The 25,720-nt window shown below is 40.9% G+C and overlaps 1 protein-coding gene across 2 annotated transcripts in view; it reads left to right on the forward strand.

Annotated features, from left to right (window-relative positions):
- Positions 1-526: 526 nt before the first annotated feature.
- The window catches only part of METTL21C (methyltransferase like 21C), a 69,808-nt gene continuing 44,614 nt past the window's right edge, over positions 527-25,720 (forward strand). The window contains exons 1-3 of one of the 2 annotated variants that reach the window (XM_033950332.1): positions 527-639; positions 783-948; positions 12,964-13,106. In XM_033950332.1, the coding sequence (XP_033806223.1) occupies positions 882-948; positions 12,964-13,106 (210 nt within the window). In that variant the 5' untranslated portion in view covers positions 527-639; positions 783-881. Of the gene's footprint in view, positions 949-12,963; positions 13,107-25,720 lie in introns of both variants that reach the window. The other variant, XM_033950334.1, reaches the window with a different exon arrangement.

A 25,720-nucleotide genomic window follows, 5' to 3' on the forward strand; every position in this document is an offset into this window, starting at 1 on the left:
GCTGGAAAATATGTTAGGAAAAGCACTGTTCTTACTTCTGCTGCCCGATCACCGGCCCCCTTAGCCTCTCTCTCTCTCCCTCCCTCCTCTCACTCAATCCTTGAGCATCCCTTTGGTGGACAGAAAGACAATGCTGTGTACCGGTAGCTGTTTCCTCTGCTTGCCAGATTCAGTCTCATGGTTTGACCACTGTGCCCTGCCCAATTCAGAGGTGAGATTGAAATGAAGCAGGACATCAGAGAAGACAGCTGCTGATAGGAGTTGCTCTCCTACTTACAGAGGGAAGCCCAGAAAGCAAACTGAGGTGGGGGAGGAAAAGATGGGCCATGAAGTGGGTTGGATGAAGCAGCAGCAACAAGATACAGTCTTCTTTTTCCTAACTATCTTTCCAGCAGGGACACATTATAAATTTGAATTCCTGCCCATGTGGTATCAAAATACTGTGCATAACACCACCTACAAAGAATCCAGTTTCTTCCAGGACTAATATAGCTCCTGTGCAAATTGTACCAAAATACAGTACTGGAACTTCATTTGTTACCCAATCTCTTGCTGCAGACAGCTCTCTTAGATATATAAAAAGAGCTGGAAAAAACAGGCAAATAGCTTTTGTAATATGCAGCTATAAAGCCAACAAATGTAAGTTTAGGGGCAGGAATGGTTGGGGACAGATGAACTTTGCAATGCAAATTATAGTTATGGAGAATCAGGAATTAAAGGAAAAATTAATCCTAGGATCTACCTCCAATATCTTCATGCCAGACTTTCATTGCAATTGGCAGGTAGTGAGATGAAATTACTGCATGCTTGTAGCAGAGTCAGGCAATAAAACTCTGCAAAGTGGATTCAACATCTAACAGCACACTGGTGCTTTGGGCTGCATGGGATCCTGCAACCTCGCTATGGAGGAGCTGAATGAAAAGAAAGACAATCGCAAAAGCATGCATGGTAAGGCTTTAAAACAACTCTACCCCTATATTCTTTTCCCTTATCACTTCCAGTGAGCAGCAGTAGTTATACAGCTAATTGCACTTATAATAATAATAGACATCATTTGTTCAGAGCTGGATAGTGTAACCTGACCTTAGAAGCAGCTGTTGTTGAGAATATGTTTAATTACATCCTCTTTTTTTTTGTTTTCGAGATTTCTATTCAGGGCATCTTATGAGGTGGTAATTGTATTATGCAGAATATAAGGGGGGGGCATAATTAATATGGCCCCCATAACCAATATATATATTAGATACACTTTTAGTTAGGGCTTTAAAAGACACTGATATTATAGCTGAATAATAGAGATCCTTCAGTAACCTGTAACACACAGCAAAGTATAAACAACAGAATTTGCAGAGTACAGTGCTCCCCCGGTCATTTGCGGTCGGTGATTCACGGTCCCGGTCATTTGCGGTATTTTCCGCCCGCAAATGACCGGACAGGAGAGGGCAGCCGTAGAGGCAGGAGAGAGTAGCCAGAGCGCTGGCGAGTGAAGGAAATCACTCGGGGTATGCTCCGACTGCCTCTTCCTGCATTAAAGTCGGACCTCACCTATCAGAAGCTGCTTTGACACGCTGCTCCTGATTGGTGAGGCCCGACTTTAATGCAGGAAGAGGCGGTCGGAGCATACCGTGAGTTATTTCCTTCACTCGCTGGCACTCCGGCTGCTATCTCCTGCCTTTTCAGCTGCCCTCTCCTATCTCCCCTGCTAAAAAACGTATTCACGGTTTTTCAACATTCACGGGGGTTCCTGGAACGGAACCCCCCCCCCCCTCGAATATCAGGGGAGTACTGTACATATTTTTCCTTCATAGAGCAAAATATTATGGTTTGATGTCTGAAACAAGATAGCTGATTATTTAGTTAATATACCCTACCCTTATTCCTATGTAGGGACAACATTATGTACACACCTATAATGTTAAATGTATCTGTTATGTGTTATATGCCTTTCTAATTTTAACTTTATTTAAATGCATTTTTAGGAGGGGTTGTCCTGATTGATCTTGGCCAGGGTGATTATTTAATATGCTATTATCTAATTTGTTCTATTTTTTTTTCTTTCACATTCTCTCCTGCTGACTACAGCGGTGTGTGTGTGTGTGAATTTTATCCTTCACCTTAAAGAATTGTGATATATGATAAATTGCATAACTTATGTTCTATAAATGCCTTGGTATAAATATTAGTTCATCATTTAAGGACTAAAACTGATTCTTGTAGGTCCTGTTTAAAATTAGGAATCATTTGGTATATGAATTTTATTATAAACCTTTTGTATCTTCCTGTATGGGGGAAGTCAATCAAGAAAAATAGAACAATAGAATAATGTTTAAATATTTGAATTATTAACAGGATGCATCTTCATTTTTTTCTCTTCCCAGAGGTCAAATTCATATGGTGAGATGCATAATTTCATTTAGAAGCTACAATTATAGGTGTTTTAGATAAGGCTAGAATTTCAATAACATCTAGGAATGTAGCCATTGTTAGCTTTTTTTTTATAGCTATTGAACATTTTTTTTTTTTTAATATCTTTATTCATTTTTAAGCCATACATAAGTGCAACATATTACACTACAAAAGCACTTAAAATCAATCAAATTGTAATCTATGTCAAATAGATATATCACCCACCAAACTCATATTCAAAAATTGCACTCAATTTATTGAGGAAATGCAAGTGAAAATAAATGAATATTTTCAAATTAATAATACGAAAGATATCTCTATAGAAACATTATGGGATGCTTTTAAGGCAACTATGAGAGGTCAAATTATTTCTTCTTCGGCATATCTTAAAAAACAAATTAAAAAACAATTTTATAATTTGGAACAAGAAATAAAGATACTAGAGTCAAAATTAATTGAGAAATGGGAACATTCTGTATTACAAGATCTCATGAAAGCGAAAGGGAAATATAATGAAATTTCCTCTAAGTTGATTAGAAAATATTTATTTTCTCAACAAGCAGTGTATTATGGAAATTCAAATAAGGCGGGAAGAATGTTAGCAAATTATCTAAAAGCAAAAAAACGGAAAACAAAGATAGTAATGATTAAAGATGAAAGGGGGAATTCTTATTCTCAAACTGGAATGATTTTAAAACTATTTTTAAATTTTTATAAAAACTTATATTCTTCTGAGACTTATTTAGATAAAGAAAAGGATGGTTTGAGATTTTTAAAGTTAATTAAAGGACCGAAAATTCCTGAGCATGTAAAAGAAAGTTTAGAAAAGCCAATATCATTAAACGAATTGCAAGCAGCACTGAAGTCCCTTAGAGTTGGATCCACTCCAGGTGGAGATGGTTATTCTGTGGAGTTTTATAAATCATTTCAAATTACCCTGTTGCCATATTTATTAAATTTATATCAGACTCAACTTAATAAAGGTTGTATTATGGGTACCATGGCTGAATCGTTAACTATAGTTTTGCCAAAGCCAAATAAAGATCCCACACTGGTGTCAAATTACAGGCCTATTTTGTTAATTAATGTTGATGGGAACATTTTAGCTAAGATTTTGGCTATACTTTTGGCTAAAGCTCTCCCTTTTATTATTGGTATGCACCAAACAGGATTCGTTGCTCAAAGACATTCTTCTAACAACACTAGGCTTGCATTACATATGTTGAATTTATCCAAAGCCTTAATAGATCCAGTTTTTTCTGTATCACTTGATGCAGAAAAGGCTTTTGATCGTGTTGAATGGACCTTTATGTATCAAGCGATGGAGTGGTTTGGTATTGGCTCAGGTTTTATACAAATGGTTCAAGCATTGTATAGCTCCCCCATTGCTAAATTATATATTAATAATAATTTTTCAGAAGGTTTTAAGTTGCAAAGGGAGGTTAGACAAGGTTGTCCCTTATCTCCTTTGCTTTTTGATATTGTTTTGGAACCCTTGTTATTAGCCATTCAGCAAACAGAGGGGATTCAGGGTATTCCTCATAAAGATCGGGAATATAAGATCTCGGCTTATGCGGATGATATATTGCTCTATTTGAGAAATCCTGAGAAAACCATTCTTTGCTTACTTGAAATAATTGAGAATTTTGGAAAATTTTCAGGATATAAAATAAATTGGAATAAATCAGAAATTCTTCCACTCAATGTTCATTGTACAAAAGGATTGTTTGTTTCTTTCCCCTTTCTTTGGAAGGAGAAGGGAATAAAGTATTTAGGTATTTGGATTAAAAATACATTGGACGAAACAGTGAAAATAAATGAAAAATCGTTATTACAGAAGGTTATGGAGATGTGTAAGCAATGGAATCCTTTACATCTTTCATGGTGGGAGAGAGTCCAAACTATTAAAATGATGATTTTACCTGTGATTTGCTATCAGATGGGAATGTTGCCGGTTTATTTTCAAGGGTCCTTTTATAAAAAATTAAATAGTATTCTTTTAAAATTTATTTGGCTGGATAAAACTCCTAGAGTGGCTCTGGTATCCTTACAAAGACCAATTTCGGAGGGAGGGGTAAATTTTCCAAATTTTTATAGGTATCATCAAGCCTATATTTTGCGCCATGGTATGTATTGGGTCCTCCCAGAACTCATGGAAACACTCCCTGACTGGTTATGGGTAGAATGGCAACTCATGTCTCCGTTGCGTTTATGCCAGGTACTCAGTATCAAAATGCCTAGTTACAGTAAAGATAATATCATACTAGTAGATACATGGAAAACATTGCGATATGTACGCAATTTAACATCTATTCCAATTCATAAATCTACAAAACAGTCTATATGGGTTAACTCCAAGATCCAAATTGGCGGGGAGAGACTAGTCTGGAAGCATTGGATGATAGCAGGAATACGAATATTGGATGATGTTATTTCTAATGATACCATGCTTGAATTTTCACAGTTGCAAAACAAATTTGGTCTTAATAAATCAGAAAACTTTAGATGGATGCAACTGAAGCATGCCATTCAGGCGGGGTTCCCTGATTGGAAAAACCTCAATAAACATCACAGTTTGGAATTTCTGTTTTCAGACAGACTTCTTGGGTCACCAGGCCGCCCAGTGGTACAAAGTGTTAGGCGGATTTAATAAAAAGAAATTAAAAAGTGGTTTAAGAGATATTTGGAGCATTGAGATTAAGCATGAAATTACTGCATCTCAATGGCCACGAATTTGGTCTTGGAGGATGAAATGTACGGTGTCAGCATCTATGAGACAAACTTGGTTCTTTCTGTTACATAGAGCGTTATGGAACCCCGTTAAGTTACAAAAATTAGATAGTTCTTTGTCTAATAGATGTTGGCATTGGCATTTGGAAGCAGGAACTTTAGATCATTTATTGTTTTATTGCCCATATATTATGAATTTTTGGAAATCAATTTGGGACCAAATTAATAATTTATTAGATAACCCAGTGGCATTATCCTATGATACTGTGATATTTGGTATGGAAATGAGAGCAAAAAGTCAAATTTCTGCAAATAATAATAAATTACTGCTTATAATGACTAGTGTTGCCATTCAGCAAATTACATATAATTGGAAGGATTGGAGGAGATTGAATTACACCTTTTGGTGGAATTCTTTATGTCACATCTATAAAATGGAAAGATTCATTGCATTGCAAAGAGGATATTTTAAGAAGTTTCAGGATGTGTGGAAACCATTGACAAGATATTGTACAGAGTAACTGGAAATGTTTCCCTTAAATATATCAGTTTAAAAGGGTAGGGTGGGGATTGTGGTATTGATGTGTATTTATATGATTATTGGTTATGTGGTAGGGAGGGGTGGGAGGGGGAGGGGTAAGAAGTTATGTAATAAACAAATGATAGATTGTAAGTGATATCTGTATTGATTATCTGATTGAATATGTACTTACACTTTATGTAATTTTGAAAATGAATTAAAAAAAAAAAAAAAAATTGCACTCAAATTAAAGAATTAAAAAATATTTTCCAACCCACCCTGGATGTGCATGACCAAAGGGCAAAATCAATAATCACTCTTTGCAAAATTTTGTGAATGGTTCCCAAAACTTCAGAAACTTTTTGTAATGTCCCTGTTGTATAGCCATAATACGTTCCATTTTAAAAACGTGACACAGAGACTCCCACCAAAAGGTATAGTTCAGTCTATCCCAATTCCTTAAAATAAGCTGTATGGAACCCCTGTCATAATAAATAGTTTATTATTATGAGATGATATTTGGCTTTTAGCTCTCATCAAAGTGCCAAATAGCAGTGTCATATGTTAATGCCACTGGATTTTCCATTACTTTGTTTACCTGATCCCAAATAGATCTCCAAAATTGAAGTATCAAGGGACAATGCTTGAAGGAAAATGCTTGAGTACCTGATTGTAAAAACCGCTTAGATAACCTTGATAGGCGGTGTATAAAATCCTAATAAACTTGAAACTTGACAATAATATCATAAATGATCCAATGTCGCAGGTTCAAGATGGCAGTGCCAGCATCTATTAGACTTGGAACTATTCTAATTTCTGTAATTTAACCGGAGTCCAACATACTCTATGTAACAAGAAAAACCATGTTTGTTTCATAGATGCCGACCGTACATCTCATCCTCCAAGTCCAGATTCGTGGCCATTGAGACACAGTAATTTGATGCTTTATCTCAATGCTCCAATGTCACGAAAACCAATTTTTGGTTTCTTATTTAAAAATCCAGATATTAATTTATACCACTGAGCAGCCTGGTGACCCAGGAAATCCGCCTGGAAGCACAGGAACGACAAACTATACTGATTTTTAAGATTTTTCCAGTAAGGGAACCCCTCCTGAATGGCCTGCTTCAACTGCAACCACCTATAACTAAGATTTAGCAATATCAAATTCTTGTTGTCGTGAAAACTCAAGCAGCTTTCTGTCTGATACTACATCATCTAAAGCAGTGTTCTTCAACCACCGGTCCATGGACCAGTGCCGGTCCACAGAAATATCCTGCCGGTCCACAGGGCCAGCACATGCATCAGGCCCAAAACAGTGTTCTTCAACCGCCAGTCCACGGTGCGATCGATGCGGCGTTATCTTTGAGCCAGCTCCCTCTTCCTAACTGATTCAGTGCACAAAGCCACGGGCAGTGGCTCCTACGGGCATCCTGCGCCTGAACCGGAAGCCTTCTCTCTGACGTTGCAACGTCAGAGGGAAGGTTTCCAGATGAGGCACAGGACTTGCAAGGTGCAATTAGTACTATTATGGGGGCGGGGTCTGGGGTGGAGATTGGGTAGAGATGGGCGGGGTCTGGCCCACGACTTAGCCCTGTGTTCTTCAACTGCCGGTCCACGGACTGATGCCGGTCCACAGAATAATTATTTTATTTCTGCCGGTCCATAGGTGTAAAAAGGTTGAAAAACACTGATCTAAAGTACGTATGCCCACCTTCATCCAGTACTTCCAGATGACCTTAAACCCACCAATTTGAATCTTGGGGTTCAACCAAAAGGACTGACAAGTGGATTTATGAATTGTAATATCTGTTACATTATTAATAAATTTTAATATCTTCCAAGTGTCTATTAAAATTCTATTGTCCTTATACAGCCTAGGCATCTTGATACTCAAAACATGACATAATCTCAATGGAGACAGGAGTTGCCATTCCAACCATAACCAGTCTGGAAGATTTTTCATGAGCTCGGGGAAGATCCAATACATACCCTGACGCATTATATAGGTTTGATGGTACCTATGAAAATTTACCTTCACAATTGGCTTTTATAAGGATACTAAAGCAATTCTTGCTGCTTTCCCCAGCCAAATAAATTTTGTAAGAATACTATTTAATTTTTTGTAAAAGGACCCCTGAAAAAACACTGGTAACATACCCATTTGGTAACAAACCACAGGAAAAATCATCATTTTAATCGTCTGAACTCTCCCCCACCAAGACAGATGTAATGTAACATAGTAACATAGTAGATGATGGCAGATAACGACCCGAATGGTCCATCCAGTCTGCCCAACCTGATTCAATTTAATTTTTTTAATTTTTTCTTCTTAGCCATTTCTGGGCAAGAATCCAAAGCTCTACCCGGTACTGTGCTTAGGTTCCAACTGCCAAAATCTCTGTTAAAACCTACTCCAGCAATGGGTTCCTTTCAATAAGGATTTTTCATTTACTTTCATCTTTTCTTCCAGCGTTTTATAAATCCAAATTCCTAAATACTTTATACCCTCTTTCTTCCAAAGAAAGGGGAATGAATCAAACAATCTACATTAAGCGGAAGAACCTCTGATTTACTCCAATTTATTTTATATTCTAAAATTTTTCCAAATCTTTCAATCAAATCTAGTAAATATGGAATGGTTGTTTCAGGATTCCTCAAATGAAGCAATATGTCATCTGCATAAGCAGAGACCTTGTATCCAAGACCCGCGTAAGGAATACCCTGGATCTCCTTGCCTGTTGTATAGCTAATAACAAGGGTTCCAAAACAATATCAAACAGCAAAGGAGATAACAGACCTCCTTGTTTAACTCCCCTCTCCAGACAGAAACGTTCCAAAAAAGTATTATTTATATATAATCTGGCAGAAGGGGAACTATACAAGGTTTGAATCATTTGTATAAATCCTGTACCGATACCAAACCATTCCATTGCTTGATACAAAAAGGTCCATTCCACCCGATCAAAGGCCTTCTCTGCATCCAAGGATACAGAGAAGGCTGGATCATCTATGACTTTTGTTAAATTTAACATGTGAAAAGCCAGCCTGGTGTTATTTGAAGAATGTCTTTGAGCAACAAACCCCGTTTGGTGCATACCTAGCTATTGACCATTTGATAATATGTAGCGATAAATGGAAAAGGAAATTTTGGATTGTACATAGGCAGTGAAATGCTCTATCCTGAAAGGTATATTGTACGGGGCAGTGAATGACCTTGTCCCCGTACTGGTGGTGACTTTTTTTTTCTTTGTCACCATTTCAGCAGGTAACAACCACCGTGTCATTCTCTAATTCTAACCCTTCAAGTTCTCTATCTGAATAAAGCTCAGAAGAATATAAAGCTTTATAAAATTCCAAAAATTTTTAAAAATATTTCCAATTTGAGTATGTTTGTTACCTTTTTCATCCATAATGGCCACAATTTTAACTTTCCTCTTTTTTGCTTAATAATACATTTTCTGAATGTTTTTGTCTGAAGAGGGGAGTTAGATAAGGGTGTCCCTTGTCTTCTTTGCTTTTTGACATTGTTCTGGAACCCTTGTTGGCGATACAGCAGACAAAGGAGATACAGGGGATTCCTTATGCAGGTCGGGAATATAAGATCTCTGCTTATGCAGATATTTTGCTTCATTTGAGGAATCCCAAATCCACCGTTCTACATTTACTGGAATTGATAGATAGGCTTGGTAAATTCTCTGGATACAAAATAAATTGGAGTAAATCGGAGATTCTTGTTAAACATGCAGAGGGACATAATCGAGAGGGACGTCTAAGTCCGTTTACGTCCATCTCGCAAGTCGTCCAAAGTTAAAAAGAGCCTAAGACACATTTTCGAAAGATACGTCCAACTTTTTTTTACTTTCGAAAATCGTCTAATTATATGTCCTGCTGATATGATTGTCCAAGCCACTATCTTTATACCACATTTCCGTCCAACCTTCCGTCCAAGTCCAAAACGCCTAGAACAAGCCCTGTTGGATGTGGGAGGGGTCTGCAAAGTGATGGACTGCACACCCAGACATGCCACCTAAATAGTGGGGTACCTTACAGGGCACTGCTTGAACTTCACAAAAAGGGTGCCATTGCTTCTCCTCACTACAGCTCCCTTATAGGTGATGATGAGGCCCCCAACAACCTCCAGAATCCCTAGACCCACTTATCTACCACCTCAATAGCCCTTATGGCTGCAGGAGCCACTTATATGCCAGTAAAAAAGGGTTTTGGGGCATATAGGGCAGTGCACATGTTTCAGTATCAATGCAGTGATTACAGGGGCTTATGGACATGGGTCCTCCTCTCTATGGGTCCCTAACCCACCCCCAAGACGACTTAAGCTGCCTCTGGGCTGGACGACTAGGCTTTCCTATGCCAGGCGGTCAGGTGGTGATGGTCTGGAGGCTGAAATTTAAAGCTGTGAATAAAATTTTTATGGGGGGGTTGGTGATCACTGGGATAGTGTGTGGGGGTCTGTGTTATGTGTTTTCAGTGCTTATCTGGTGATTTTAGGTGGTTTTTTGTGACTTAGACTATGTTTTACATGGTCTAAGTCATAACGTCCAAGTTCCGTCTAGGCTCTGTTGTTAAACTTTCGGTTATACATGCTGTACGACTAAGTCTAAGCCGGCCCATTTCCCGCCCAACTCCCGCCCTCGACACGCCTCCCAAAATGCCCCGTTTACCTTTGGTCGTTCAGCGGCACTATGAAGGCCTAGGTCGTTTAGAAATACGTCCAAAACCCGGTTTTATTATCGGCGCTTGGACATTTTTGAGAAATGTTCATCAAAGTGCCGACTTAGGCCGGTTTTTGGACGTTTTTCTCTTTCGATTATTAGCCCCACATTGTGCAAAAGGATTATTTGATCCCTTCCCTTTCCTTTGGAAAGAAGGAGAATAAAATATTTGGGTATTATGATTCAAAAAACTTTGGAAGACACAATGACAGTAAATGAAAAATCTTTATTGCTGAAAGTCAAAGAAATGTGTGCGCATTGGAACCCATTACATCTTTCTTGGTGGGGGAGAGTCCAAACTGTCAAGGTGATGATTTTGCCTGTAGTTTGTTTTCCAAATGAGTATGCTGCCAGTTTATTTTCAAGGGTCCTTCTATAAAAAGTTAAATGGTATTCTTACTAATTTTATTTGGCTGGGTAAAACTGCTAGAATTGCTTTAGTATCTTTACAAAAACCAATTGCGGCAGGTGGGGTAAATTTTCCAAATTTTTATACATATCATCAAGCATTTATTCAGCGTCAGGGTATGTATTGGATCCTTCCTGAAGTCTTGGAGCATCTGCCGGATTGGCTTTATTTAGAATGGCAACTCATGTCCCCATTGCAATTATGCCATATGTTGAGTATCAAGATGCCAAGGATTTATAAGGACAATAGTATTCTTTGTGATATATGGAAAACATTAAAATTCCTTGACAAGCTAGCATCTATATCAATACAACAATCCACGTGTCAATCTATATGGTTGAACTCCAAGATTCAAATTGGCGAGTTTAAGATCATCTGGAAGCATTGGATGCAGGCAGGTATACGTACATTAGATGACGTGATATCAAATGGGAGAATGCTTGATTTTTCACAACTGCAACAATCATTTGGCATAGTAAAGTCTCAAGTTTATAAAAGGTTGCAGTTGAAGCAGGCCATTCAGAAGGGATTCCCTGATTGGTGAAATTTTAAAGATCAGTATAGTTTTCCAGGCCTATGCTTCTAGATGGAATTCCTAGGACATCAGGTTGCCCAGTGGTATAAATTAATATCAGAATATTTGAACAATAAATCAAAAACTGTCTGAGAGACATTTGGAGCATTGAGATTAAGCAGCAGATTTCTGCTTCTCAATGGCCACGGATTTGGACTTGGAGGATGAGGTGTACAGTGTCAGCTTCTATGAGACAAACTTGGTTTTTTTTGTTACACAGATCTTTTCGGACCCCTGTTAGAGTACAAAAGTTAGATAGTTCTAAGTCTAATAGATGCTGGCACTGTCATCAAGACATAAGGACACTGGATCATTTGTTGTTCTATTGTCCTTTGATACCCAACTTTTGGAGGTCAATATGGGAACAGATTAATACCATACTTGAATCATCGCTTCCATTGACATATGATGTAGTCATATGTGGGATGCTATTGCATAGGAAACCACCATTGGACCAATATAAATGTAGGCTTTTCCTTACTATGATAGGGATAGCAATGCAAATGATTACTCGCAATTGGAAAAACTGCAATAGCCTTAGTTTTACTTTTTGGTGGGTGAATATATGCCTAGGTTATAAGTATGAAAAGATGAACGCTGACATGCTGGGGCACAATAAGATATTTAAGTTAGTTTGGGGTCCACTGACATCTTTTATGGCTTCGTTATAGTTGTATTTTATTTTATTTTACTGTTGTTTTAGCACACACATCCAGGGGAGGGTGGGGGGTGGGATATCTCTTTTGTTTGTTTTTGTTGGAAGGGGAGGAGATTTTATTTTTCTGTATTATCATTGATTGATTATTAGTGCTTATTATAATTGTTATTATATGTATGTATATTGTTTTACACTTTTCTTAGCTTTGAAAAATTAATAAAGATTTTTTAAAAAATTCAATCAGATTTGTTTGGCATGATTTATCTTTAGTAAAACCATGTTGCCTCAGATCCTGTAACCCATTTAATTCTAGGAATTTCACTATCCTTTCAGCAGTGCTTCTATTTTTTCCAATAACCAAAGTGTATTTAAAATGTGAAGTGCAATTTCAAAAATAATTCCAATTTTAATATGCCAAAACTTATGATTAAATATTCAGCAGGAAAAAGACACCTACCTTAATAACAGTCTAAATGAGTCCCATTTCACCCGAGGCTTCATCAGGGATAAAATATATATATATATACACCATATCAGTTGATGTCAGTCTTGCTTCGGCTCTACCAATATCGAAATGTAGCATGTGGCCATTAATACTGAAAATAGAAAAATCAGCCATTTTACCCCTGTGGTCCCTTTTAACCACAGTTTGCTAAAAGAACCTCTTATATATTTAGGTAATGTGGGTTTATAAATCAAATAAATAATGTTTTCTGTTTGTGATAGAGGAACTGTTCACTTGTTATATGACAATTCTAGTAAATTGGTTAACACTGAAATTAAAAAATAATTTCAATAATTCCTAGAAGTTATTTCCTGTCTTTTAAATAAGGAGTTTTACATAATTTCTTAACCGCCATGTGCAATGCATAGTATATATTTTGATAAAGTATCAATAATATAAATACACATTTATCTTTTCCTTTTCTACAGACTTTTTAAGTGACTCCACATTATTTCCTAAATCTTCAAGACAAGTCAATTCATCATTGACTAAAGAATTTTTCTGGTATGCAGGCTACCCAATTACTATTCAAGAATCAATTGGAGATTATGGAGCAACTGTATGGCCAGCCGTAAGTATAACTTAGTGCATGCTACCTCCCATTAGTACTTTGGTTGAAACCCATCTACAATAACATGGACATGATGAAAGCACAAGCTAATGGTTTTGTTTGTGTTAATATTTAACAAAAATAGTCCTGGGGATCCAAGATGACATTTTGATGGAAATGCAACTAAGAAGCTCCAATTCTGGTTAAATTATTTTTCCCCTTTATTTGGTCCCACTTGTTTCTGAGTGTACTGAAGAGGAAAGGAAAGGTGTGGTTGCCCCCTCCAACCTCTACAACTACCTCAGGTGCTCAACAACCCTTGATTTGGGGCTTCTAGGGAACCCAGATTCAGGGCATTCAAACTGGAGGAGCAACGCCAAAGATGAGCTCCTACCTAGGCAGTGAGGTTTCACTGAGCCCTGATGTACACATATGAGTTGCCATAGTGAGACAGACCAAAGGTCCATCAAGCCCAGTATCCTGTTTCCAACGGTGGCCAATCCAGGTCACAAGTACCTGGCAAGATCCCAAAACAACAAAACAGATTTTATTTATTTTGCTTCTTCTAAAATTTATAGCTTGCTTGTTAAGTAGGCAGTAACAAATTAACCCCCTCCTTTACTAACGCATAGGATGGGTTTTAGCGTCAGCAGCGGTGGTAACTGCTTTGAAGCTTATAGAATTCCTATGAGGGTTGGAGCAGTTACTGTCACTGCCGGTTAGTAAAGGAGGGGGGTAAATTACATAAATATCAAATGCATTTATTATTTAAACATACAATCAATTAAAAAATCACATATACTTAATCAACCCTCTCCATAAAATGACAATTACTAAACCCCAAAATATATTTGAGCAAACAATAAAACTTTCAATTGTTTCTTAAAACTAACAAAATCATAGAGCAAATGCAATCTCATAGGCAATTTAACAGGACCCACATATGATGATAATGTTTTAGCAGTAACAGAAAAATGTAGTGGATTTTCCCAAGTCCCTCTTAATAATGGCTTATGGGCTTTTCTTTTAGGAAATTATCCAAACATTTTTAAACCCTACTAGGCTAACTACTTTTACCACATTCACTGGCAACAACTTTCGGAGTTTAATTACATGTTGAGTGAAAAAATATTTTCTGTAGTCTATTTTAATTTACCATAGTAGCGTAAATACATACCCGCTAGTCTTAGTTTTTTTGGGAAGGAGTGAACAAGCACTTTGGCCCTGATTCTATAAAGAGCGCCTAAGTCATACCTAAAGTTAGGCGTGCTTTAGGCATCCAGGCTAAGTAGTTAATGAGCCAATTAAGGGTCTTAACAAGCGATAATTGATACTTAGGTGTCCAAACGCAGACACAGCCACAATTTTATTGACACCCATGTTTAAAACTCATGCCTAACTCAATAGGCGTAGATGTCGAATGGTTGTAGTTTGAGCAATGACTCAATTTGGGCATCATAACAACATAAGAATTGCCACTGTTGGGTCAGACCAGTGGTCCATCGTGTCCAGCAGTTCACTCATGCGGCAGCCCTTGGTCAAAGACCAGCGCCCTAACTGAGACTAGCCCTACCTGTGTACGATCTGGTTCAGCAGGAACTTGTCTAACTTGAATCCCTGGAGGGTGATGTCCTCTACGACAGACTGCGGAAGAGCGTTCCAGTTTTTTACCACTCTCTGAGTGAAGAAGAACTTCCTTACATTCATACGGAATCTATCCCCTTTCAATTTTAGAGAGTGCCCTCTCGTTCTCCCTACCTTAGATGGTGAACAACCTGTTCTTATCTACTAAGTCTATTCCCTTCAGTACCTTGAATGTTTCAATCATGCCCCCTCTCAATTTCCTCTGTTTGTCCTTCTTCATGTACGGCGACCAGTGCTGGATGAAGTACTTCAGGTGAGGACGCATCATGGTTTGGTACAGCGGCATGATAACCTTCTCCGATCTGTTCGTGATCCTCTTATCATTCCTAGCATTCTGTTTGCCCTTTTTGCCACCACCGCACATTACGTGGACGGCTTCATCGACTTGTCGATCATAACTTCCAAGTCTTTCCTGGGAGGTCTCTCCAAGTACCGCCCCGGACATCCTGTATTTGTGCATGAGATTTTTGTTACCTACATGCATCACCTTACACTTATCCACGCTGAACCTCATCTGCCATGTTGATGCCCATTCCTCGAGCCTGATTATGTCACGTTGCAGATCTTCACAATCCCCCTGTCTTCACTACTCTGAATAACTTTGTATCGTCCGCAAATTTAATCACCTCACTCATCATAACAATGTCTAGATCATTTATTTATTTATTTTTTTATATGTTTATTAAAGGATCATTGCACAAGAGAAAATACAAAACGCAACCAAGCGAGAAAACAGCAGAATATATAATACAAGGGCTCATACAAAATACAGAAATAAAATAGTCAAATCATCAGCAAAGCATCTCCCATGCAAAATCCTGTTTTTGAATGGAAAATCAAACCTCCCCCCTCCCTCCACCCATCTCGTACACCCCGGGACTCCAACCAGCACTAAAAAGAACTCCAGCAATCAAGATTTCCAACTAGCTGCCCCCCGGTGATGCTGCCTCTCCCAGCCAGCCATCTGAGACATATTAACTTGCCACTGTTGGACTGTGGGTTGCGTGGTTCCAACCCAGTGTCAAAGAATAAGTTTTTTAGTGATTCCCAAAGCCACTAAAAGAAAACGCCCCCAGGCTCGCTAATACCCGCCTACACCAAGAGACTCGTGACACCCAACAGCAACGTCTTGTAAGACCAGTCCAAAGATTTCCCAATAACACTCTCCAGCTCCCGAAGCACAGATATCCACAGGGGCCCCACAGTAGAACATTCAAAAAAATGATGTACCAAAGTATCCCGGCAAGCCGGGCAGCGAGGGCAACAGTCATCAGGCCATAGCCCCATCTGGTGCCCTTTGCAAAGTGTAAGATAAGATTGGTGCAGGATCTGAAGATGTACTTCATGTAAACTCACATTAGCGGAGGCAGATGCACATTCCTGAAAACACAAAGCCAATTCCCCAGCAGAAACCTGCTCTCCCAAGGCTAAAGTCCAAGCTTCTGCCATAGCATTGAGAATCCGCCCGGACCTCCACTCCTTCCCCAGTTTATACCACTCCGAGAGCGTATTAAATGCACAGGGGGTGGACATAAACTGTTGATCTAGGGGAGAGAAAGTGGGCAGGCTACCTGCCGATGATAGAAGCGCCAAACAGTAACTACCAAGCTGTAGATAGGCGAGCACAGACCCCTCAGTCCAGCCCCAACGGTCCCGACACGCCAGAAAAGAGGGGGCTCAGCAACCTGCCCCATAAAACGACATCCAGACCTCCGAGCTGAGGCAAAAAATGTGTGCAACGAGCCAGCAGGAAACTTAGGGTTACCCACAAATTCCGTAAAAGGTGAAGGACCCACCGCTGTCCCCAGAGAAGATCGCCACCAGCACCAGGCCATGCACAAGGGTCGAAGCATAGAAGGGCAAGGCCCCGCCCCATGCCAAAGGAGGTTAAAAACTGACACTGGGGCCAACAAGAGGTACCAGAACCCCACCGGAGCAAACTTATCAACGCCCGTATAGAGTTCATGTACCCACCGCATCATAGCGGCGACATTGTAGAGACGCAAGTCGGGCAAATTCGCACCACCTTGCTCATGCCCCCGAACTAACTTATTATACCCAATTTTCGCCCGACAAGAGCACCATACAAAAGAAGAAACAACCCCCTTATAAGCCTGCACATCCTTCTGTGTAATCCAAAGGGGCACCAGTTGGAGAGGGTAAAGGAGCTTCGGCAAGAGGACCATTTTAATAAGGACAATGCGCCCCAGAAATGAGAGGGGAAATTCCATCCACCTCTTACACAGAGCTCGGACACCATCCAATTTATCGAGTATGTTCTTCCGGTAAACCAACCCAGGGTCTGCGTGTAAATAAACCCCCAGATACTTAAGCGTACCCTTAGACCATTGCAACAGAAAGGAAGGATCTTGCCACAAAGCACACGGAGGGCGGACCGCCAGAGCTTCAGACCTATCAAAATTAATCCGCAGCCCAGAAAATACTCCAAATTGGTGAATAAGTTCTATTAACCGAGGAACCCCCTCTTCGGCATCCCCCAGAAAGATGAGCATATCATCCGCAAACAAGTTAATTTTGAATTCCTGGGATCCCATCCGAATTCTGCGCACAGCGGGGCTCTGGCGGAATTTAGCCGCGAGAGGCTCCAGGGCCAAAACAAATATCATAGGAGAGAGGGGGCAACCCTGACGTGTCCCTCTCTCTAGCATGAAAGAAGAAGTAAGCTCCCCATTAATCAAGATCTGGGCAGTAGGATGAGCATATAACGAGCAAATCCCAGCCAAAAAGCTCCCCATAATGCCGAACTGAGGCAGAACCCAAAAGAGGTAATCCCACAGCACTTTGTCAAATGCTTTTTAAGCGTCCAGACTAACTATGCGCTCTGGTGGCCCGGATGCTGCCCCACAAGTCCAGGACTCTGCAGCACCGAGAGCGCACGCAACACATTAGCAGACGAATATCGGCCCGGCACAAAACCAGCCTGATCCGGATGAATCAGTCTGGGCAAGACCTGACCCAGACGAGCAGCCATAATAGCAGCAAACAGCTTAATATCTTGATTGAGCAAGTAAATGGGCCGGTAAGACCCCAACTGATCCTCCGCCCTACCTGGCTTCGGGAGAACCACAATATGAGCATGAGTAAGTCCAGGTGGAGGCATCTCCCCCCAACAAAGGACCCCACACAAAGCTTGAAAAAGACCCATCACTCAAGCCCCCAGCAACTTATAATATTCAGAGCCCAGCCCATCAGGCCCAGGCGCTTTAGCCAATTTCAAGGCCCTGATAACTTGTTGAATTCCAAATCCGCGCTCCGGGGCATTCAACACCTCTCGCTGATCCTGCCCCATAGAAGGAAGCTGAAAGTCCTGAAAGAAAGCAGTCCTCTGTTCGGTGTCACAAGTCCCCCTATCATACAGAGCCCTGTAAAAGTCAACAAAGCTCTGTTGTATGCTTGCCAGGGTGATCACCCTGGGTGCCCGAATCCTAGAAATAATGCGCTTCAGAGCCCTTGCAGTAATCAGGGAGGCCAACAGTTTACCTGCTTTATTTCCCCACCGGTGGAGGCGGTACTTATACATCCGGATATCTCTAAGGGCTCCGTCCGCCAATAGCTTGTTAATTTGTCTTCTTAAAGTGAAATATTGGGACCGAACGGCAGTGGCACCAGGATTATGTAGATCCCCTTGTACCGCACCCAAACGCTGTGCCAAGCTTTGCATTTGCGAGTAGTATACTCAAGGATCTTACCATGCAAGACAGCTTTGCTGGCTTCCCAAAACACCGCTTCCAAAACATCAGAAGCTGGGTTTTCAGCTATAAAGTAATCCCACTGCTGCTCAAGAAAAGCCCTAAACTCAGCATCCTCGTATAGCGTGGGATTCATACCCCAACCAGTGGTCGACCTCTGGGACCCCTGCGTATCAATGAGCTCCAGCCAAACCAAGTGATGATCAGACAGAACACCATCCTCGATCATCACTCGGGATATGCCTGCCAACAGGGGAGGAGCCACCAGCAGATAATCCAAGTGACTGTGAACATCATGGACTATGGAGTGAAAGGTGAAGTCAGATTCAGTAGGATGGAGTGTGTGCCACAGATCAACTAGACCCAGCTGTCGCATTACAAAGTTCACTCCTTTTTGATCACCCCCTTTCAACCTAGGCTTGGGAGGCTTACAATCAATAAGGGGGTCAGCAGTAATAGTAAAATCCCTTCCCAGAGAAAGGCGCTAGAGCAGCCACTAATACCGAGAAAAATCAATGAGAGTATACATTAGGAGCATAAAGGGAACAAAAAACATATTTTTTTCCCCAAAAAGACCCCAGCCCAAATCACATATCAGCCCTCAGGGTCTTGTATCACTCTATGTAAAGTACATGGATTTTTTTTGTGGAAGAGGATAGCAATGTCCTGTTGCCTGTTATTGTATGAAGCATAGGCCACTTCCCCAACCCAGTCCCTCTTCAACTTAACGTGCTCAGATGCGCTAAGATGAGTCTCCTGGAGCATTAAGACATCCACTTTTAATTTCTTACAGTACTGAAACATCTTGCTACGTTTCACCGGATAATGCAAGCCATCAATGTTGAAGCTGGCAATCTTAACAGAACTCATAAGAACAGTGGGTGTGATCAGACTCCAAAAATGCAGCATTCCAGACAGGGCAGTATCGTCGGTCTCCCAGCCAAACTGACTCACCACCCACTTGTAGTGAATAACAGTACTGATCAGAGTCCCCAGGCGCCTCCCACCCCCGCTCCCCAACCCACCAGAACCACTCTCTATCCCCAATTCTACCCTCCCCCATTGCTTCCCCCAGTTACCCCACTCATCCCAAACACTCTACAGCCAACCAAACCCCACACACATCCAAAACCCCAACACAACCTCCAGCTGCATATCTCCCCCACACACGAACACTCTCACCACCCCTCCCACCACCAAACCCCCAGAAAGAGAAACTAGAAGAACCCCCGTCGAGAACCAGGGGCCAAAGGAACACAGGAAAAAAGGTAAACACACAGAAGTGCAAAAAGAACATTAATAACAGCAGACTCGCCAAACTCAAGGTTCTGCATGCAACAAAGTCCCAGGCCAGGTGTCCAGAGGCCAAGGGACCCCTCAATGCAGGCCTCTCACACAGACATGGATTCAAGGCAGCTTGGCATCCACAAAAGTGTATAGAATGGAAGAACTCGGGGCACTCCAATGCCAGTCAGGGAGACAAGATAAAGGCCCCCGCCAGCCCCGAGCAGAAGAGAAACATCATCAAACTCCCGCAAGGCCAAGAAGTCTTGATGGTAGAAATCAAAGAGGCCAAAGTAGGAGCCCACCAGCAACCCTACTGCGCTGGCAGCTTCTCAAGGAACTTCTTCAGGTCTTCCGCCGTGCTCAGGGTAAGGGACCGATTTTCATGAGTAAGCCTCACCTTGGCATGATATAGAAAAGCAAATCTGATCCCCCGCGTAACCAACTGCGAGCAGTATGGTGTAAGGGCCTTGAGCTGCTCTGCGACCTTGGTAGAGAAGTGTTGGAACAGCATGAGCTTGGCCCCTTCGTAAGACAAAGTTCTAGATTTTTTGAACAGATCCAAAAGGTGCGCTTTGACTGCATAATTGTGGAATCTTGCCAGCACAAGTCTTGGGCAGCCCAGCCCATCTCCATCTCGACGCTGCCCAACACGATAGACCCGTTCTACCACCACAGGGCCAACTTGCTCAGGTAGGCCCCCAGCTCCCTCGGTAGCCAACTCTCCACCACGCGGAGAAGCTCAGAATCTTTCACAGATTCTGGGAGCCCTATAAGTCGAAGATTCTTCCTGCGGGCCCTGTTCTTCTGGTCCTCGACTCGGTCCATCAGCTGGCATACGCGGGTCTCCAAAAAGTCAAGTCGGCCATCCGCGATCGTCACCCGATCCTCCTGTGCTGACACACACTCCTCCACCCGCTGGATTTGAGCCACGAGGCCAGCCAGCGCATCCTTTAGCTCATCCATGGAAGCGTGCAGTTTGGCTAGATTGTCGTCCAGCAGCTGAGATAAATGCCGCATGGACACATGCAACACCTCGTCTGAGGAGCGATCTACCGCCGCCTCCGTTTGGGTCCCCGCCATCTTGTGTGCCTGGACCACGCTGCTCTTTGGGGCCTTTATCAATCGAGTCGGCATCCCACGCGCTGCCAGAGTTAGAGACGCACCGGACGATCCTCAGCCCAGCACCAGTATACCGGCAGAGACAAGAACTGTACTAGGTAAAAATTTATTGGCGTCGGCCCGAGAAAAGGGAGCTTAGTGGGGGATGAAGAGCGGAGCTCCGTGCTCAGACGTCCGTTCAGGTTCCAGCCATCACGTGACCCCCGTCTAGATCATTTATAAAGAAGAGCATGGGTCCAAGCACCAAGCCCTGCGGCACCCCACTGGTGACGCTTTTCCAGTCTGAGTATTGTCCATTTACCCATTCTCTGTTTCCTATCCGCCAGCCAGTTTTTAATCCACGTGAGTATTTCACCCTCGATTCCATGGCTCACAATTTTACAAAGTAGTCATTCATGCGGAACCTTGTCAAACGCTTTCTGAAAATCCAGATATACAATATCGACCGGGTTGCCCCTGTCTGTTTACTCCCTCAAAGAAGTGCAGCAAGTTCGTCAAACACAATCTACCTTTGCTAAAACCGTGCTGATTGGTCCTCATCAGCCCATGTCCATCAAGGTGATCAATGATGCGGTCCTTTATTAGCGACTTTACCATCTTTCCTGGTACCGAGGTCAGACTCACCGGTCTGTAGTTTCCTGGATCTCCCATCGAACCTTTCTTGAAGATCGGAGTAACATTTGCCACCTTCTAGTCTTCCAGAATCTTTCCCAATTTGATTAACAGATTGTTTATTAGTTGAAGCAGTTCCTTTCAGTTCCTTGATGACCCTCGGATGGATGCCATCAGGTCCCGTGGATTTGTCGCTCTTAAGTCTATCAATCTGCCTATACATTTCCTCTAGACTGACTATCAATCCTGTCAGCTTTTCGTCTTCATTTCCAGCATATAGCCTCATGGGTTCCGGTATACTGTGTACATCTTCTTCGGTAAATATAGACGCAAAAAATGTGTTCAGTTTGCCAGCGATTGCTTTGTCCTCCTTTAGCGCTCCCTTTATTCCATGGTCATCCAACGGTCCCACTGCTTCCTTCGCGGGTCGTTTCCCCTTAATACAGGGGAAACGTCCAATGTCGGTCCTCGAGGGCCGCAATCCAGTCAGGTTTTCAGGATTTCCCCAATGAATATGCATGAGATCTATTTGCATGCACTGCTTTCAATGCATATTCATTGGGGAAATCCTGAAAACCCGACTGGATTGCGGCCCTCGAGGACCGACATTGGACACCCCTGCCTTAATATATCGAAAGAACGGCTTGAAGTTCTTCACCTCCTTTACTATTTTTTCCTCATAGTCTCTTTTGGCACCTGTGTTGATGTTGTTTGTGCTTGTTCCAGTTTTCGTCTGTTTTTGACCTTTTCCATTCCTTAAACAAAGTTTTCTTGTCTCTTATCGCTTCCATCACCTCTACGGTGAGCCACGCCGGTTCTTTGTTCTTTGCACAATAGTGAGTGACCTAGGGTGTCCATATCATGCCTATATTGTAGGTATATGAAAACCAGGTCTACTTTTGAGCTTAGTTTGGGCTTCAAATAGATCTGAGTTCTATGGACAGAACTTAGGCACAATTTGGTTAATATGATCTGCTAAATAGCTCTCTGGGGTTTTATTTTTGCTTTATTAAGCTCAAAATACATTTAATAAGGCACCACATAAACGGGACACATCAAAACAAATATATTACATGCAAAACCTATTTTTGTGGACAAACAGTAATATTATTTGCTAATTAGAGGATAAGATCCATTAACTGAAGCACAGCACATGAAAAACAGCTTTAATTTTCTTGCTATAAAGCTACCCTTTTTTCTGATTAAACAGTGCTCCAATCAGCTCATTCTTGTAAGCAAAGAAAGCACATGACAAAAATATATAGATTGCATACATAAATTCATTTGCAAAAGCTTAAAAACAGAAAAAAACCCCTAGATACAGACCTTAGTATGGCTTCTACTTCATTTCAAATGGAGGTTTGCATCTGCACAATGGTGTCCTCATTGTGAGATCATCAAGGTGTCTCTGACTGTCTCATCAGGTGTCTCTGATTGCCCTGTGATATGATAGCTTAGCAGATCTCTAAGCTATCATATTACAGGGCAGTCATAGACACCTATCTGGAAATTGCTATAGCTCAATAAGTAAAAGCACTGTGCTCCTCTTCCAGAGATCATAAGTTCAGCTCCCCACCACATATTTTAATTGTGGCATTCTACCTTGTAGGTGCACCTTGATCTCACAATGAGGTCACCATTGTGCAGCTGCAAACCTCCATTTGCAATGAAGTAGAAGCCATGCTAAGGTCTGTGTCTGGTTTTTTTTTCTGTTTTTAAGCTTTTGCAAATGAAGTTATGCATGCAATCTACATTTCTCCCTCCATATTCACGGTGGTAGGGGGAACAGCATGGCAGTGAATACCGAAAAAACACGAATAACTTTTCACATGTTATTTGCAGTTTTCCGGTAAAATAGCCCTTAAAAAGATAATAAATCACAAATAACCTGACCTGCAATTTGCTAACGTACAACGCCGGGAGCAGTGATTTCCTCCGTAAACTGCCGGAAGCAGCGATTTCCTTTGTGACCCGCCGGTGAGCAGTGATTTCCTATGTGATGCAAATTAGGGGGCGGAGTCAGGGAACGAAAACCCACGAATAATCGAAACTGCAGATAACGAAACCGCGAATACGGAGGGGGGGAGTGTATATATATTTTTGTCATGTGCTTTCTTTGCTATCAAGAATGAGCTGATTGGAGCACTGTTTAGTCAGAAAAAAGGGATAGCTTTTTAGCAAGAAAACTAAAGTTATATTTTTTATGTGTTGTGCTTCAGTTAATGGATCTTTTCCTCTAATTAGCAAATAACATTGCTATTTGTCCACAAAATAGGTTTGCATGCAATGTATCTGTTTTGATGTGCCCCGTTTAGCAGATCTCATTAAGGACATCCAAACTGTGCCTAAGTTCCGGAAGAATGTCCAAAGAGTGCCTAAGTTCCGTCCATAGAACTCAGGTCTATCTCCCAAGAGATATAGCATCTTCTCCAAACTGAAGAGCCTTGGCCACTTTAGCCTTTCTTCCTAGGGAAGTGAGGGAAGTTGTCCCAACCCCTTTATAGCTTTTGTTGCCCTTCTTTGTATCTTTTCTAATTCCATTATATCATTTTTGAGATGAAGTGACCAGAATTGTATACTGTATTCAAGGTGTGGTCACAACATGGAGCAATACAAAGGCATTATAACAGGGCCACATTTTGGATTTGTAGGTACTTGGAGGGCCGCAGAAAAAAATAGTTAATGTCTTATTAAAGAAATTACAATTTTGCATGAGGTAAAACTCTTTATAGTTTATAAATCTTTCCTTTTGGCCAAGTCTTAATAATAATATTGTCATTTATAGCTAAAGACATATGGTCAAGAAATGGTTTTATTTTACTTTTGTGATTATGATAAACATACTGAGGGCCTCAAAATAGTACCTGGCGGGCCACATGTGGCCCCCGGGCCGCGAGTTTGAGACCACTGCATTATAACATTCTCATTTTTGTGTTCCATTCCTTTCCTGATAACCCTAACATTCTACGTATTTGCTTTTTTCACTGCTGTTGCACACTGAGCAGAGGATTTCAATATATCATCAATGATAACACCTAGATCCTTTTCCTGGGTGGTGACTCCTAATATGGAACTGCACATCATGTAGCTATAGTTCAGATTCCTCTTTCCCACATTCATCACTTTGCACTTGCTCACATTAAACATCATCTGCCATTATCTGTCTCAAAGTCCTTTTGCAATTTAACTTTTAAATTTGCTGATAACACAAAATTATTCAGTCACTGCACTTGTTCCCATTTCTAGATCATTTATTAATATGTTAAAAAGCAGCAGTCTCAGCACTAACCCTGGGGAACCTCACTATTTACTCCTCTCCATTCAGAATACTGACCATTTAACCGTAGTCTCTGTTTTCTATCTTTTAACTAGTTTTTAATCCACAATAGAACATTACCTTCAAGTTTATTGAGGCTTGATATACCGCTTTAATTACCAAAGCAGTTAACATCATACAAAATTTAAAATTTAAGTAAAAACAGGGAAATAAAAATACAAACCACAAGATATTACTGACGAGACATGGTACAAAAGGGAAACAGATGGGTGGGATTACATTATTTAAAAATAAAAAGATGGGGGAATAGCAAGAATGACAGGGAGAAGGGGAATGTCTGGAATATGCCTTTTTGTCTGAGTCTCATATGCGTTTGACCCTATATCTAAATCTCATAGGCATCTTTAAAGAGAAAAGTTTTAAGGCTGGACTTGAAATTATCAGAGTTAGTTTCCTGTCTCAAGGCAATGGGGAGGGCGTTTCATAATGTGGGTGCAATAAAGTCTTGTGGGTGACTGAATAAAGTCTTGCGTGTTGTATTGTAGAATAGTTGTCGAACAGAGGGGACTGATAGAAGATATTGTTATGATGAACAAAGTGATTGCGAAGTTTCGTACAGGATCAAAAGCCTGTCAATAAACAAGGGGGTGTGATTAGATTGAACTTTGAATGCAAGTAGAATTTTTTTTGTTTGTTTTATTATATTTGTATTTATTAGTTTTCAAATGTAACTACAAACATTATAATGAAATGTCAATGTATAATATATCAACAAAATACACGTTATAATAATATAATCATTATAAATGTAAACATTATAACAATACAATATTAAAATATAATCAACCCCCTCTACATCATCTTCCCTCCCCTCTCCCAGAACTGCTAAAAAAAATCAATAATTATCAATCAAAACACGACTTCTTGCTGTTGGAGATTATCTTTGGGGCTCATAATCAAAAGAGAAAAACGTCCAAAAACTAGCC

Source organism: Geotrypetes seraphini, chromosome 6, assembly GCF_902459505.1.
Source record: "Geotrypetes seraphini chromosome 6, aGeoSer1.1, whole genome shotgun sequence".
Classification (NCBI taxonomy): domain Eukaryota; kingdom Metazoa; phylum Chordata; class Amphibia; order Gymnophiona; family Dermophiidae; genus Geotrypetes; species Geotrypetes seraphini.